A 17206-nucleotide genomic window follows, 5' to 3' on the forward strand; every position below is an offset into this window, starting at 1 on the left:
AGCTTGCTCCGTGACACTCTCTAGCAGAATTTTTTTTTTTGTAATATGTTTTATAAATAAAAATATCACATTTTGTTTAAAATATTAATTTTTTATTTTAATTTTGTTTGGTATAAAGACGTGAAAAAAATTATATTTGTTTGGAAATATTAATTCTTAAATAATTAATTGTACAATTAACAGTAATTTGTTTGACTATAATAGATGTGTACGATCAAATGAAAATATAAATTCTTGAAAAAATTATTACAGTTCCTTAAAAATATTAATTCTTGTATAATTGATGTAGATGTCTTTGGAATATGTTCTCTCTCCAGAACAATGGTTTTCTACTACCATCCTTCAGTATCCAAATCGTCAATACGTTCAAGATTTTATAAATTTCATAGATGCAAATCAACAATGTTATTTGATGTGTAGTAATTTTTATGGATTTATATATGGAGCTGTTTTCAAAGGAGACGAAGAACAATTTACTAGCAAGTTGGTACATGAATTTATAATGAGACTTGTGCATTGTGGCAAAAACAATGAAGTTTGGGTACGGTTAGATGACCATCTTGCTAGGTTTGGCTTGCAAGAATTTTGCCTCATTACTGGACTACCTTGCCATGAACCATCCGTAGAAATTGATTATAATAACTATCATTACTGGACTACCTTGCCATGAACCATCTGTAGAAATTGATTATATTAACCATCGTCTTAGAAATCAATACTTCAATGGCACAAAAAAAATAGCAATAGGATGCTTTTTGAAACTTTCCACATGTGTGAAGATACAGAAGATAAATTTAAGTTGGGATTAGTTATGTTGGTTGAGTGTGTGTTGAAACCGACTTCACCACAAGTTGATTATAGAACTCTGGGCATGGTTGAACATCTGGATGAGTTCCTTACATATTCGTGGGGCCAAATAGCATATTTTGTTTTGTTAAATTCTTTGAAAGAGTCACAATTGGAAAGAATAATAAGGATGCAACAGAATGGACAAACAGAATGTAAGTATGCATTACAAGGTTATCCACTCGCATTTCAGGTATTATGTTCCTATTCTAATTACTTACGTATTATGTATAATTTCTTTGTACAAAGAATAAAATTTATACATCACATTTCTCTTTTTTTACGTTGCAGTATTGGATATATGAAGCATATCCACAAATTGGACAAAAGTTTGGTCGCCGTAAACACAGAACGGTGCAGATTCCACGAATCTATAATTGGAGGCCTAATACTATACTGAAAGAATCGGTTGTTAAGCAATTTTTTGATACTCAAGATGTATGAATTTTTTATTTTCAACGTACAATGACATTCGCATTTTATTATTAATAAGTTCAATTAAACAAATGGATTCTGATAGTTTGTTATGATTACAGATCGAAGTCATTGCAGTGTTGCAGCCTACAGAGGAAGAATTACAAACACCTTGGTACACAAATCTTTCTCTGCTGACTGATGATGAACATAATATATTAGATGCCATTGTCACTGGAGAAGTAGATAATGTAGTACCACAAATACCGGATAACATTCGTGTGCAAGAAACGACCAGTCGTGGCACATCGAGAACTTCAACTGGAGTTGGGCCTAGTTCTGCTTCTGGTGCCTCCAGATATGTAACTGAAGATCGAATGGAAGAAATGTTGGGTATGTACAGGCAACATACGATATTAGATGTATCCAGTCTATGTGGCAACTTGAAGGCAGAATTTGTTGAAGAATCCAGAGCCCTGAACCAGGATATCCTTGAAAGCCAAAAGCAACTGTTCGAACAACATAACAAATCGATGCAAGATTACATGCTATATGGTATGTAGTCATACATGGGTAATTCTCTATCAAATATGTTTAGCACTCATATGGCCCAGGAATCGCAACAACAAGAGGCCCATTATGAGGCGATTCTTCGAAAACAAGAAGAATTATTCCAGCAGCAACAGGAGCACATACAGTCTTATATTGATACAAGTTTATGTTCTGTCAGATCTTACATTGACGAAAAGAATGAGAATATGCTAAACAGATTATCTAACTGGGAATCCAACATGGAAGCCATTATAGGTTCCATGCAGCAGGATGTTCCTCTCTATGCAAGTCCAACTCCTACTGTTCAACCGCATGAGACATCAACGTCTCAACCAGCAGAAAGTGTTGACATGCGGAGAAGAGAAAGGGAAAAGAAGATGAAATACACACAGGCTTCATCATCCACAGGCCGTCCCTTAGAAGATTACGACATGAACAAGTACAAAGACATTAGGAATTGGATATCGAGAAATCAATCTGGGTAACAAATGTAACTCATTCTGAATAGTCCGAATGCTACACATTATTATATCTATGTGAAAAATTATTTGTTGAATTATTTGATAGTAATTTAAATTATGTTACACAGTGCATATTTGGACGATGGCCGTGGCAATGTCTATGGAAGAGACATGCTAAAAAGTTTAATGGATCCGACGAAGGATCTGAATATTGCGGTGAGTGAAGGTTTGTAATCACAATAAATTTGATTTCGTAGTTAATATGTATAATATATGTTACATATATTTATTGCATTAGTAAATTGAGCTGGAGCTGAAGTTATTGATGCAGCGTATGAATGAAGATTGTACTCTTGTTAATAAAAAATATGCAATTTTGGATTTTCAATTTGAAGAGGAGTGTTGTCAGCAAATGAGGTGGCACATGGAATATAACCAGACAGGTGAATCAGATGGAACTCGCCTACAAGACTATGTCAACGGTACATTGCCTGTAGCTGGTCGTTCGTGGATGGGATGCAAGTATTTATTAATTCCAAGTGCATATCCAGGCAATGAATGTTATCTGTTTCTGGTCAATATTCGTGAATGGAAATTCTACATATATGACTGCAGCAATAATGTTCACACACCTGATGCAATCAAGGCTCACGCAGAAGCAACATGCACAGTCGTTCAAACATTATTGCAGTGTGAACCTCTGTCCACCAGACGAGATATAAAGAAACATATAAATGATCCAATGAAGACGGAGATTATACCTTATCTACCGTGTGCGAACAATGGGTGAGCATTTCAACTCTTGTTATTTACTACCGTAGTTAATTTATTGTATATACTAATTTCGACTAATGAAAAATCATTTATTGTACAGGCCAAATTGCATAATGTTTGTACTCAAATATATAGAATGCTTCATTCTCGGGCATCCAATAGAATCAGTTTCAGCAGAGAGAATGTCAATATACAGAAGAAAGATTGCGGTCGATTTTTTGAATAACGAATACATTCTTTATCCCCGATAGTGAAACAGTTGTCGTGGCTTAGCTGTACTTTGCTTGTGTAACTGTTGATGATCAGCCGGTTCATGATACCGCCTTTTGCAATATGTATTTTGCTTTATGTGGTGGTACATAACATGAATTTTGGTTTTATGTGGTGGCACGTAAAATGTATTTTGGTTTACACAGTGGTTTGCATATTTCGATTTATATGGTGGTATGTATTTGTTCTCGAAGTGTCATTCTAGACAAATGAAATATCAAGTGTCGAGATTCACAGCTATGTAATGTCGAGAATGACATATCAAACGTCCGAAAATCGAAGAATTGTAGAGAAATATCGTATTTTGGTCCAAGTGTTGTTCTAGACATTCGTAATGTCAAGTGTCGAGATTAACAGCTATTTAATGTCGATAACGACATTACAAATGTCGAGAAGGCATCAAATGTCAACATAAATATGATCCAACCAAATTTAACTAAGAGTGAAGGCAACCAAATGGTGTATTAACTGTGAAGACTGTAGCAAGCAGCTTTATAATTACTATAGCAGTTAAAGTTGGTATGCCAAGCACAAGTACGTTCTCAACCATATTGATGTGAAAAAAAGTTGTAAAATAATCACCATCAATGACTTCAACCATATTGGTTGGTGAGATATCTTATCGTGCATTCAACGGACAAGTGTTTCTCCAGTATAAAATGTTGGACTTTACTTAAATATGTACATACGAGAATTTAACAAAGTCATAGCACTAGTTAGTTTTTCCATTGATTATGTCTTCTTCAACTCAACATACTCCTATTCTTGATGTTACTATCACTTTCGACCCCCCTGGGTCGTTCGTGGACAACCCGATCATCATTGACTCGGACTCGGATAATGAAAGCAATATTTTTGTTCCATATGTTCGTCAACCTTCGAACCGCCATCGTAGGGTTTGCCTTCAACCAATCCCTTTTCCGAATCTAATCGATGAAATTGAACCAATTCAAGTTCATCGTGAGATCGTCCCAGTACCGGTCCAACCGGAAGCATATCATGTGTTGTTGGATGAAAATGTTGGAGTAGTTCCCGTCGAAAATGAATATGTGATCATCATAAGCTCCGACGAGGAGTACGACAGTGATATGTCCTCTTTGTCCGTCGTGGAGGATATGTAGAAGATGTAGTTATCGTAAGTGAAATGTTTACGTACATATAGTAGTGCTATAAAATCCATATAGGTGATGGATAATTTTTTGGGTATCACCATTTTGTATAATAGTTGTCTACGATATGTATTGGAGTTATGGCTTCCTTTTGTTGTGATTACCATTTTGTCTGCTCCAATGACATAGGAAACGAGTCATTCATAGGTTGCTTTTGTATCCATTACCACATTGTGTCTACAATGATTAAGAAAATCCCAGTGATAAAATAGATATGTACTTATTCACTTATATGATGAACAAAATGATATCGTAGTGAAATGTTCATAAGAACATATGTAAGCACCATTTCCCTTGTTGGTAGTTATACCCCAAACCTGGCCTCTCTTGTTTGTATCCACTATGACATTCAAAAATGAAGTGTTGTTTGTATTTAGTGAATGCCCATACGAATTTTCCTATTTGTGCGCTATAAAATTTTGAACGACTAGAATAATATAAGAGAAAAATCACAAAAAATGGGAGGAATCCGTATAAAGGATTCAAAATATATTACAAACTTAATTTTACAACAAGCAATTGCAAATAAATGATATCAAGAGAGAACGAAGAAAGAAACAGAAAGAAGTAGAAGTCAAAAATATATTCAACAACATTTAAAATAAGAGGTAGAAAGCAAGTAATACAAAAGAAAAAAATTCAAAACATTGATAATTCATGTTATCAGGGCATTTGACGATCAGAATACACAATGTCATTCAAGTATACATGTCACTTAAAGATGTCGAATTCTGACATGTTTGCCTGTTATGTCCAGAACCCCCACATCGGCCGCATTTTCGTCTCAACGTCGACCTTTCAGTTCTTGACCGTTGACGTTGGGTAGGAGGTCGACCTGGTGCTCTACGTATATTCGGGGGCAAAACTTCGACGGAACGAATAGACTGAGGAACAACCCAATCTGACTTTCGGCCAACGGGGTGAAGAACTTCATTGTACGCAGCTCGCCAATATTCTGTGGTGTAGTAAGAGGAGCACAAATCATACAATGATTTTTCTTTTGCGCAAGCAGCTCGGGATGCATGTGAACATGGGATTTGTCGCATCTGAAACTCTCGGCATGAACATGTGTTACCTATAAGGTCGACAGTGCAAAGTTCGGTAACTATACCTACCTCAAAAACGAGTTCGTCCAAATTTCGTATTGGTAAAGTTGCACGGGCGTCGAATGATTTTCTCAATTCATCATCAATTTTTGGTGTCACAGTCGTACTACATTTCGTGGATGCACTTATTCTCTCGTAGAACCATCGTTGCATCAATGACGTAATATTTTCGATTAACGAGGTTATAGGGAAACTTCTTTGTCGCCTTAGGACTGAATTCAGTGACTCCGCAATGTTATTCGTCATAACGTTGTACCGATTACCAACAAAATGTGCCCGTGACCAGGCGGATATACCGGCATGTTCCAAGTAAGATGCCATTGACGGTCGAATGGTTCTTATCTGTGTCATAAACTGATCAAATTTCGATACGCGGTATGCTAGCGCTGCCCGCTTGAATAAGAAGATGACATTGCTACTGCTATACCTTGCAATAAGATTTTTCTCGATATGCCAGATGCAAGCACCGTGGTGAGAAAGTGGGAACAACCTCGTAATTGCCCGCTTAATACTCTTCTTCCTGTCCGACACAAACACTAGCTGGTTTGAATCATCAATGACATCTTTCAACTTTGCAAAGAACCAACACCACGATGCATTTGTTTCCCCATCGACAATACTCTATGCAAGAGGATATATTTGTAGGTTAGCATCTTGCGCTGCAGCTACTAGTAGTGTTCCCTTATATTGGCCCTTCAAATGACTTCCATCAACACAAATTACTGGCCTCATGTATTCTCGAAAACCACGTACACTAGGCCCGAACGCTAAGAAGAAGTACAAGAACCTATTATTCAAGTCGAGTTCAATGTGTGCAATATTTCCTGGATTATTCTCGATTAACGTGTGACAATATGATGGCAATTTCTGGAAACTTTCTTCGGGTATACCACGAAGAAATCGAAGTCCCTTCTCTTTAGCCCTCCACGCTTTGTTGTAGGTAATCCGTATACCAAACTCACGTTCCATATCCCCAATAATACCCGTAGGAACGTATGATTGGTTTGCATCGTCCAACCTTCGCATTATGTGATGCCCAATTATTGCACTCGTTGCGTGAATTTGTGCATTTCGTCGAACGTCTAGAGAACATGTGTGCTCAGGTATGTACTCTCGAATCGTAAAGATTTCTGAAGTTTTTATCTTAGAAGCTCGTACTAGCCAATGGCATGTAGTATCGACACAACACACAGTAAGAGATCTAGGATTCGACTTTTTAACCTTGAAATGAAACTTCTCTTTCAAAGCCTTAAGTTGAAGCCTTGTGTGTAACTGTCGTTTGCTAAAGAATATCTGATTCTCCACAATGTCCTCTTCATCAATCGACTCAATTGCATTTCGAATAAACAAATTGCTTTCACCTAAACTTTCATCCATATTATCAATCGTTTGTGGCTCTTGTAGTTCGCACATACCGACTTCATCGCGTCCACATAATGCATCTTTTATTGGTGACAAATGCTCAACTCCGACATGCAGTTCGTGCCCTCCAGCATTATATTCATCTGCAATTACACACAACGCCGCTTCTGTGTGAACAGACATAAACCATTGCAAATCCTCATCGTCGGCTACATCAGCTGGGGGTATATTCATGTTTGGAACTGTAAATTTCAATTGAATTCGGAACTTCATTCTATCAACATTCAGCTTCTCGAATAATTTATGTACAAGTTCTTCATATGTAATATCATGTCGAACAACAATTGATGTTGTTCGGTTCCCTAACCACTTCCACCCGTCGTCTATGTTGACGAATCTACCATCATACGAGACAACAAATCTCTTAACATCTCCCATATCTGCATGTCATAAACAACAATACTGTAACCACTAATGAAAATCGAAAACGAAAATGCTACCTGCATGCAATATATGAATCACTTTACACGAAAATTTACCAACTTACTCAAATTTTTAATGTTATTGTCAACATTTAACAGTGTCGAGAATGATAGTATAAATATCATTCTCGACGTTTATAATCATTATTGACATTTATAAAATGTCGAGAATGAAATGACGGGATTTCATGCATTTATCATGTTCTTCAACTTCAACTACCATTTTTGCAAGAATTTATTCCACCATAAATAATATTCTAAATATAGAAGTATATTATCTAACTAAGTTATTTAAGATGAATGGTACGAAAAATATATACTTAGGATAACTTCGTCCAAGGAAAAAAATATTTTATCAAAAAATTGAGATTTGAACATATACAACAACAACTACTAAATAAAACTTATCAAAAAAAATGAGAGTTCGAAGAAATAGAGTTCAAAGAAATATACCTTTTACCGACAGATGATGAAAGCCTAATCAGCTTCAAATTTCCACCGCAGTAAATTTCTTAAAATAGTTTCTTTCAAGTTCGAATCATATACTTCTTCGTATATGGTAATGGAATTTTTGCTTCTTCTTCATTTGTTCTAGAATAATTGATTAAAATATAATTAAAAATATAAGCAAGTGGACTCACCTAGGTAATAGCAACATTATTGTGCCTTCTCGTAGAAGTTATTTGCTCTTCTTAAAAATTGTGCCAAAGTGATAAAATTGATTAATCTTTTCATGAGGGTAAAGTAGACATTTTGATCTAAATATTGGATATTTTTGCAAAGATTATAAAAAAGTACACTTTTTAACTCCAACCCTTATAATTGGACATTCTTGAAAATGCCTCTATTTAATTTTGTCGAAATGCGTTGTAATGAATCGTCCAAATTTCTATACTCCTTTCCACCAATGAGAGAGACATTTTGTACTAGAGTAGGCTGCCGTTAGATTATCGCACTTAGAGTAGGTTATGTCCACTTTTTATCATATTGATAAAGGTTGAACCCTAACCTTGAGGGCCCCACTGCCTTGCCCCTTAAGCTTTGTAAGGGAGGTAAATCGCGGGATGTGCTCCAGCAAGATAGGGAACAAAAGTTGTTCGTACACTGCGCCTACAAGGAATCCAATTTCATGTCTCAAGAATCGAACCCCCATACTGCAACTGTCAGCAAGGCGTGAGATAACCTCACTCCCGTCCTTTGCACCATTGGACTATTCCTCGAGGGACCATATTGATAGATAATATGATCCGAATGGCATGTTGTTCCACTATTCATGCAATTTTCAGTTTGATCAAGAGTGATTTTCCAACAATTATTTATTACTTTTTGTTCAATTTTCAATTAATATATATATTTTTAGGAGTGAATAGGTAAATTTCTAATATTCGGTAGTAATGAATCATTTAGGTGGCGATATAATTTCATCAAATAAGATATTAATAAAATACCAATAGAGAGTGAAATTTGCTCTCCAAATGTATAGAATCAAACTTATTCTCAATTTTAAGAAGTTAAAATAAAGCTTCTTGAAATATAATTTTAATATTTGACTCTTTAAAATAAAGACCATCCTACTCTTTTAAGGAATCTCTTGAAAAGGGGTGTTGAATATAAACAATTGTACTCTTTTATGACTTAAGGAAGATTGACAATTTTTAACAAGATAGCCAAGTCATATTTATTCTCTATATTTATCTTCGAAGCAACCTCGTTGTGATCGAATTCAGGCGAGCCTTTCTTGATTTTTTTTTTCCATGAAATTTTTTTTAAAGGACAAACCCAGCTTTGTTTGTCAAATATCCCTATACGTTGCCAACCTCCCCAACTCGTTTTTATGAATCCAATGGTGCATTAAGCTTTTGTTTAGCCCTTGTTTGAGCTCAATTTTATTCAATTTTTATTTTTTCTTTTTCCTCTTTTCAATCACACTCTCCAATTATTATAGGAAAAATTGCAGCCGAGATACCAAACCTTTCGTTTATTAGCAGACTTTGCCCAAACCTTTAGTTTGTGCAACTGGAGGTACCAAACCTTTCAAATATTCGCACCCAAAGTCCAAATGGATGGAAACCGTCCGTTTGACTGTTAGTTAACCAATAAAATTAAATATTGACCAATTTTTGACTAATTGAAAAGGGTAAAAAAGTAAAAGTTACTTAACCCTATAATAAAACAATTAAAATAAATAACTAAAAAAAAAAAAATACTATTCATCTCCTTCTTCACCCACCCCCCACCCTACCCCCACCCCATCCAAACCATACTGTAAACTGTAAAATGTAAACTATTCTCTTCCTCCTTTCAATACACGAGTGAGTGCGTGTGAGTGAGAAAAGATAGAGATCAAAAGGATGGCAGAATTTGCTCCATTCCATTTCTAATCCAACCCACTGCACATCATTTCTACCTATACCACACTATTTAATCAATTTGTCCAGTGAGTTCCCTTTTCAATTTTACTTGGTGTTTTCATCTAATTTCAACATAAATTTACATGACGATTTGTGGGTTTGCATATATACTTGCATATGTTGATTTTTAAAATTGATTTTCCAGTTGTTTTTGTTTGTGCGTTTAGAGATGGTGGAAAAAGATGAAGCTATGGATGCTCTGAAGAGGGAGGCGATGGATTTGGTAATCAACTCTTTTACTTCATAGATTCTCTCTGCATTTTATACTTTTGTGTTGGTTTTTCTGTCTTTTCGAAGAAGAAAACTGGTGAAAAAGGGAAGAACATGGTGTCTTGGTGGGGGTAGGGTGGGTGAAGAAGGAGATGAATAGTATCTTTTTTAGTTTTAGTTATTTATTTTAATTGTTTTATTATAGGGTTAAGTAACTTTTACTTTTTTACCCTTTTCAATTAGTCAAAAATTGGTCAATATTTAATTTTATTGGTCAACTAACGGTCAAACGGACGATTTCTATCCATTTGGACTTCGGGTGTGAATTTTTGAAATGTTTGGTATCTCCAGTGGCACAAACTAAAGGTTTGGGCAAAGTGTGCTAATAAACGAAATGTTTGGTATCTTGACAGCAATTCTCCCATTATTATACGTAAATTCAAAAAAATTTCCACATTTTTCGAAAATCACTATCCCAAAATATATATATTTTTTCAAAACTTCATTAAAATGAAGCCCAAACAAGGGCATAGAAATCTTGCCCGTTTTAATTTAATAATCCAAATAATGACAATGAATAATGGATGATTTGTGAATAATTAAAGCACAAAATCTGAGCATTATTATTACTTAATTATAATTGATTAGGATGACGATGTAGGTTTTCTTGTTTTCAATTTATATAATTTTGTGAAAAGTCAAACTTATGAGGTGTTCTTTTAATAATCGATAACTCAATCACAAATGGTTTATTCTAATTATTCTCGGCATTTGTCTAGGTGTGCTCATCAAAAATTTCATCCTGTTGTAAATTACGTCCTCTAATATGAAGTAATATGTAATTAATGAAATGAAATATTTTTAGATTTAATATTTACGTTACACAATCAAAATAAGGTTTGATTAGGATCATATAACACAATGAAATATCCAAATTTTAAATTTATATGATCAATAAATAAATACAAAATTTTACCAACTTGATCTGTTATGTTACATTGCATAAGATTGTAAGTGAAAATTAGCAGCCTCTTTTCTTATTGGTCATTTTGATTCGTTCAATAAAGTAATTAAAATATGAAGTGTTGGACATTATTATAAAAAAGAAAATTTATACATTACACAATTCAATCATGTTATTCCACTTGTTCATTTTATTTTATTTTTTCAAATCCAATACAAAATAAAATTAGCTTTACTTTACATAATCATACAAACACTCACAAATAATTTATTCCACTATTTTTTTTATTTTTTTATTAATCGAATACAAAATAAAATGACCTTTACTTTACATAATCATTCAAACACCCACAAATAATTTAGGAAGGCATACATACAACAATACTATATGTTAGAATCTTTATTAACTTGAATTATGAAGTTATATCGTAATTGATTGCCTTTTTTATTCTTTTCTTTTTCCCCCACATAGATTGAAGCACAATATTTCTCTTTGTAGTGTTCTTGTTGTCTGAAAAGTGGCTTCCACATGAGATTGTAAACGCCACCCACATTTGTTTGAAATTAAAAACTTTTCATTTTTAAAGTAACAAATCAATGTTCAAACATTACCAAGTTTAAGGATCTTTGGAACATGATTTGTAGACTATAATGAAATGTTTGTAAGAATAATTAAAAAATATTAAATACTAGTATTGGTGAAGAAAATCTAATATCTTGTCAATTATTTTGTTTGTACTCTATAGTATAACGTATCAAGCATACACTAGTCGTTGAAAAATGAGTATGGCTTGTGTGGTGTGACTCAATTAATTAACACGCCTTATATCTAATTAAGTAACATGCGTCGATTAATAAAATAGTTGTTGGAAAGAGTTGAACTCAATACTATGTTAAAAGCCTCAACTTATATTTTTGAAATTAAATTTTCCCGATTTTACTTATTTGCTTACCCAAACACATGCCGAACAATCTAATTAATTTAATTACCAAATAATAAAATTGGTTTATATTAGCTAGAGCGTGAGATTTTCTAAAATGTAGTGTTTGGAGATTTGCATGCATTTTTTAATATTTACATAGCTCCCGTGTTCTCTATTTGTTATAAATTATCATCATTGTGAAATAATTATATTTTGAAGGTATAAATGTGAGAAAAATCGTCTTAAATTTTGAAAGATTGATCATTTTGTGATTAAATAGACTTGATTAAATAAAAAATAACATGTGCAATGCTAGTTCATTGTCTTATTTAATTTGTTAAGGAGAATCATGTCAATAAATAGATGAATTGTGAAGAATTGAAACACTTCAAACGAGCATTATTATTTATCAAAGAATGAATAAATTGGTAGCTTGTTTTAATTTTATAAAAAATTTCATTAAAAGTCAGGCTTATGAGGTGTTTTGTTTAAATTAATCTAAAACTCAGTTCAAGATGATTTATTCTAATTATATTAGCATTTGTCTGTGTACTCGATTCCACATTTTCTAATGTTCGTCATATTTTTAAATAAATTCATCTAATGTGGAATATTATGAAATAACGTGACTAAATATCATCAGAATATTTAAGATATTATAATACGGGATTAGAGTTTAATTGATAGAAATAAGTTTTGGATAGGATTGTAATCGCTTTATTTAAATATACATTTCTGTAGGTATAGATGTATATACTTTAAGTTTGAGGTTCGTGGAAGTGTGAATCCTAAATTGTTAGCTTTTACGAACTTTTATATGAATGAAATATAACCGCTCACATTATATCATATTAAAAGTGAAAAATGACGTATAAAGTCATGTTACCACTCTTCCTTAATCTATCATATTCTATGGGATAATTGCAGTAAAGGCTCCAAACTTTTCAAGCAGTTGCAAACTTTCGTCCTTAACCTTTCGAAATATTGTGGCTGAAGCCCAGATATTTGGAATTTTGTTAGTTGACCAAGAAATTGAATTTGATCACATTTTTAATATTTTTGTAAATGATAAAATAGTAAGTTTTTATTTACAGCATTAAGATAAATTGAAAATTAAATTAGAAAAACAAAAAAATAAAATAAAAAATAAAACTGTAGATCTCTTCATCCTTCACCAAATCCATCGTCACTCTAAAACCTATCCATCCATCTATTCTCGTCGATCGTCATCATCGGCCACAGCCTACCACCATCACTACCTCACACGTAGCAAAAACCACCACCTAACAATTTGCAACTTCTCCGGCTTCCTTATCTCAACCCCTTTCTCTCTTAGCCTTCTCAACGCTACAACAGCCACACAACACACACAATTGACGATTTTGTCCCTACTTGCCATCGTTGAAGTTCAAAGCATAACTCAAGGGCTCGGCTTGGCCCTTTAATGCACGAGCTCGGCTCGGGCTCGTAGTGAGTTGAGCTCGTATCTCGTGAAAAACGAGTTGAGCTTGACTCGGCCCACGAGCTCGTGAGCTTACGAGCTACAAGCTTGCGGGCCAAGCCGAGTCGAGCCGTTCCCGAGCTTGTGATTTTTTTAATTATTTTTATAAATTTGCACAATTTTTACGGGCCCATGAACTTGGCTCGTGGGCTTGTGAACTTTGGCTCGTGGGCTCAACAACCCTAGCAGGCTCGACTCGTGGGATTGATCCTCCTGCTCGACAAATGATGAGCCCGAACCGCCCACTAGCCGAGCGGCTGGCCGACGAGCCGCTTGACTCATTTAACATCTCTATGTTGGGTAGGTGAAAAAGATGATAGATGGTTATTTTATTTTATTTACTTTATTAGTTTTTAAAAGATAATATTATAAACATAAGATTACCATTATGCTCTTTTAAAAATTATAAAATAATCGTCAAACTCAATTTTTTAGTCAACTAACGGATATTTGTATAAAATTCATTCATTGGGACTTCAACCACAACATGCTAATAGGTTAGGAGTGACGACTGCAACAAATGAAAGGTTAGGAGAGTAAAAGATTTGAAGCTTTTGCTGCAATTATCTCTATTATAAATGTCTAATCTGTTGTAGGACTTGTATGGTGAAATATATAACAACATGAAAGAAAACGAAATCATTCATTATTATATTATTGATTCAGTCCTTTTAAGTCTAGAGAATAAGGTAATACACAAAATTAACTTGGAAAGTCCATAATATGCATTTACTACAATTTACCAACTATGGTACTAAGTAATAATGGCATCTTTATTAACTTAAATTATGAAACCCGTATTCCTCCATTTATTCAGTTCGAAATCCATTGCTTTTTTATGATGAATTCATAGATTATAAATGTCACCTACATTAGTCCATTATTATAACCTACCCCTCTCTCTCTCTCACACATGAATTTCCCGAGTTTAAAATGGATTGAAGGGAGGAGGAGTTTATTGCACCGATCTTCCTGAGGATTCATCGCTAACTAGGGCTTTCGAATCAAAGCAAGGGATCGACATGCCTTACCATTGAATGGATTAAATTAATTATCTTTATTTTTAATTCCTTAAGACCATGCATAATTGTTAATTAAAAATAATAGAATAGATATAAGATATAACCAAGTGGAGATTTATACAAAAAACCCGGAAAAATTGATTGACCCCACCCCATTTATGTGGTTTAATTAATTATCACTTATTCGTGTAGAATTTCATTCATATAATTCAAGGCTTATGAACTGCTAGTGTAATGCACATGCAACCTATAAATTAAAAATTAGTAGCAAATACAAGGGAATATTTGTGGTCCATATCATCTTATTATTTCGATGTTAGCAGGTTTCCATTAAGTGACAAAATTATTAACAAACTAAAGTTTAAATATGGGTAGCTAGCTTGCCTAATTAATTTCAACAATAAGTATGCTTTGAACTCTCAATTATAGCAAAGACCCACTCAAACAGATTTCTTTGATAGGTAAAGTTCACTGGTATGTTATTAACACTAACGCAAATTTTGCAACTTTTCCAAAATTGTTTGTGCACTTTTTTCATTTATCGGGATACATATAGTTGGATGGTCCTCCTCATAATTAATATGGAACGTATTAATTAATAATTAATTGTAAATTGGTTTCAAACTTTATTTCTTAATAGATTAGTATCCAATATTTCAAGTTTGCACAACATTAAGGGTTTATTTGAATCCAATATATATATATATATATATAGAAAAGAGTTCGATAAAGAAAAGTTTTGAATTTACATGTAAATTATTTTATTGGAAAAATGTGATTGAAATTGGGATTAGGAAAAATGAGTTTTTAAAGAATGAGAATCAAGCAGGGAAATTCCAACAGATGGTTTCCATCAATGGCGAATTCATGATCAAAGTTCAGTTAGGCAGACTGTAGATTGTTGATCATCGACAATCAACTATTGTAATAATGATGTCGTTTATTAATATTTTCCTTATTATCTCTTATTTTTCAATTAAAATTGATTATAATATTTTTCTTTTTATCTCTTTCTCTTTCCCCTTCTTAATTATTATTCTTTTATTTTTTTCTCTCACTGATGGACCATAGTCCACGGTCTCACTTAGTCATTCAATACTTTTCTTATAAGTTTTAAAAATTATTAACACATTATTCTTCTACTTTCTTCTCTCACAGTTATTACAATTTAATAAGTTAACATACCAAAGGAGGGGGGAGGCTGTGGGACTTACTGTTACAGACCACAGTCCATGAGAATGCAAGGAAGTTAGAAATTGGATTTTACATAAAATCGAGGAATTTAAGGGGGTGTTCTCTTTGTGTTTCAGTTTTGTGTTTTGAGTTTTGAATTCATTTTGAGTTTTGTGTTTTGAGTGTTTGTTTTGAAATTGTTGAAAATGCGTTCTTTTTGTTAGTTTCTCAAAACAAAAAACAAAAATTTTTTTTTTTTTTAATTTTTGAGAATCACCACAACACCACCTAAAAACACCAAAAAAAAAATAAAAAATTTTTTTTTTTTTAAAATTTTGAGAATCCCCACCCTATCTCCCCAAAAATTTTTTTTTTTAATTTTTATTTTTTTTTTAAAATTTTAAAAACCCCCCCCCCCCCCCCCAAAAAAAAAAAAAAAAAAAAAAAGTGTTTCCCGCGTTTTCAATTTTTTCAAGTTTTACACTGAAAACGCCAAAAACGACAAAAAAGTCGTTTTGTGTTTTCTTCACAATTTTTTTTTCGTTTTCGAAAATTCGTTTTCGAAAACGGAAAAGAGAACGCGTTTTCAATGTTTTGAAAAATCGAAAACAGAAAACGACCCGAAAACGGTAAAGAGAACAGGGCCTAAGTATTTTGCTTTCCTGTGTTTCAAGAACAAAAACTATTATCAATCGAGCATTTCAATTTTAATGTATTTAACTAGTATTGTAAGACTCAGGAGAAGAGAAACACCTTCTTTTCTTCCAATTTGTTGGGCCAAATGGAGATACGGAGAGTTGGAGAGGCTAGCATCATCTTTCGTCGATGGCAATAGTAGTCACACGGAACTGGGAAGGTTAGATGAAAGAACAGACAATAAGGATTTGTAAATGTAATTGATTTTTTTCAAATGGAATATCGAGTAATGGAATTCATAATTGAGATTTGGGCCTAATTTTATTTAAAAACAAGATGCCCAAATAAGGCCCAAAACATCAACTAATCGTAAACCTCTATGCCATTTCATCTTCCTCCCACTTTCCAATCGGCAATCACGGTAAACTCCGACAAAGCCAACACGTGTTGCTGCGGCCCTCCCTCACTGGGTGCTGGTTCTGCCACTGGTTTTCATTCACTTCTAGACTTAGAAAGTGTGATGGGTGAAATGTTCATGTCCTTGTATAGCAGGATGGTTGGAAATCATTCACTAACGAAAAAGTTTTACAAACTTAAAAAGTTAATAGTTTAAATAAATGTGCTCAAGAAAGAAATATTGAAAACTCATTTGGGCTTAATATGTTGGACTTCATGCTTTGTTCATTTCTAAAATATACTCATTCTTTGTTTGCAAAATCATATGGAAATGTTCATGCCAAGAATTTTCAAGGTCACTATAGATCGAAAAGTGAGCTCCAAAAATTAAAATAGTAAAAATGTGACAAGTGTGTTTTAGTCACGAGTTTCACTCCATTTTAACTTTATTGTTAGCTAAATTTTACAAGTAGTGAGAGCTTTTAATGGGCTTATTGGTGTTGTTTTATAGAAGTGGTGAGGTGGTGAAAGAGAT

General features: G+C 33.6%; 1 protein-coding gene across 1 annotated transcript; it reads right to left on the reverse strand.

Moving 5' to 3' along the window:
* Positions 1 to 4623: 4623 nt before the first annotated feature.
* Positions 4624 to 7562, reverse strand: LOC111378781. Its single transcript, XM_023002020.1, has 4 exons — positions 7502 to 7562; positions 6262 to 7394; positions 5231 to 6213; positions 4624 to 4663 (listed from the first exon to the last, which is right to left on the reverse strand). Exons 1-4 carry the CDS (start codon positions 7560 to 7562, stop codon positions 4624 to 4626), a joined length of 2217 nt encoding a protein of 738 aa, XP_022857788.1.
* Positions 7563 to 17206: the final 9644 nt, after the last annotated feature.

The sequence above is a fragment of the Olea europaea genome, chromosome 3 (assembly GCF_002742605.1).
Source record: "Olea europaea var. sylvestris chromosome 3, O_europaea_v1, whole genome shotgun sequence".
NCBI lineage: Eukaryota > Viridiplantae > Streptophyta > Magnoliopsida > Lamiales > Oleaceae > Olea > Olea europaea.

Bases quoted from the DNA above. Each gene is read 5' to 3' on its own strand.
- LOC111378781 (XM_023002020.1), bottom strand. From the start codon at position 7,562: ATGATATTTATACTATCATTCTCGACACTGTTAAATGTTGACAATAAC. The intron at 7,395-7,501 runs GTAAGTTGGTAA...TATGACATGCAG, and splicing joins CAATAACATTAAAAATTTGA to ATATGGGAGATGTTAAGAGA. The intron at 6,214-6,261 runs GTAGCTGCAGCG...CCTCTTGCATAG, and splicing joins AATATAAGGGAACACTACTA to AGTATTGTCGATGGGGAAAC.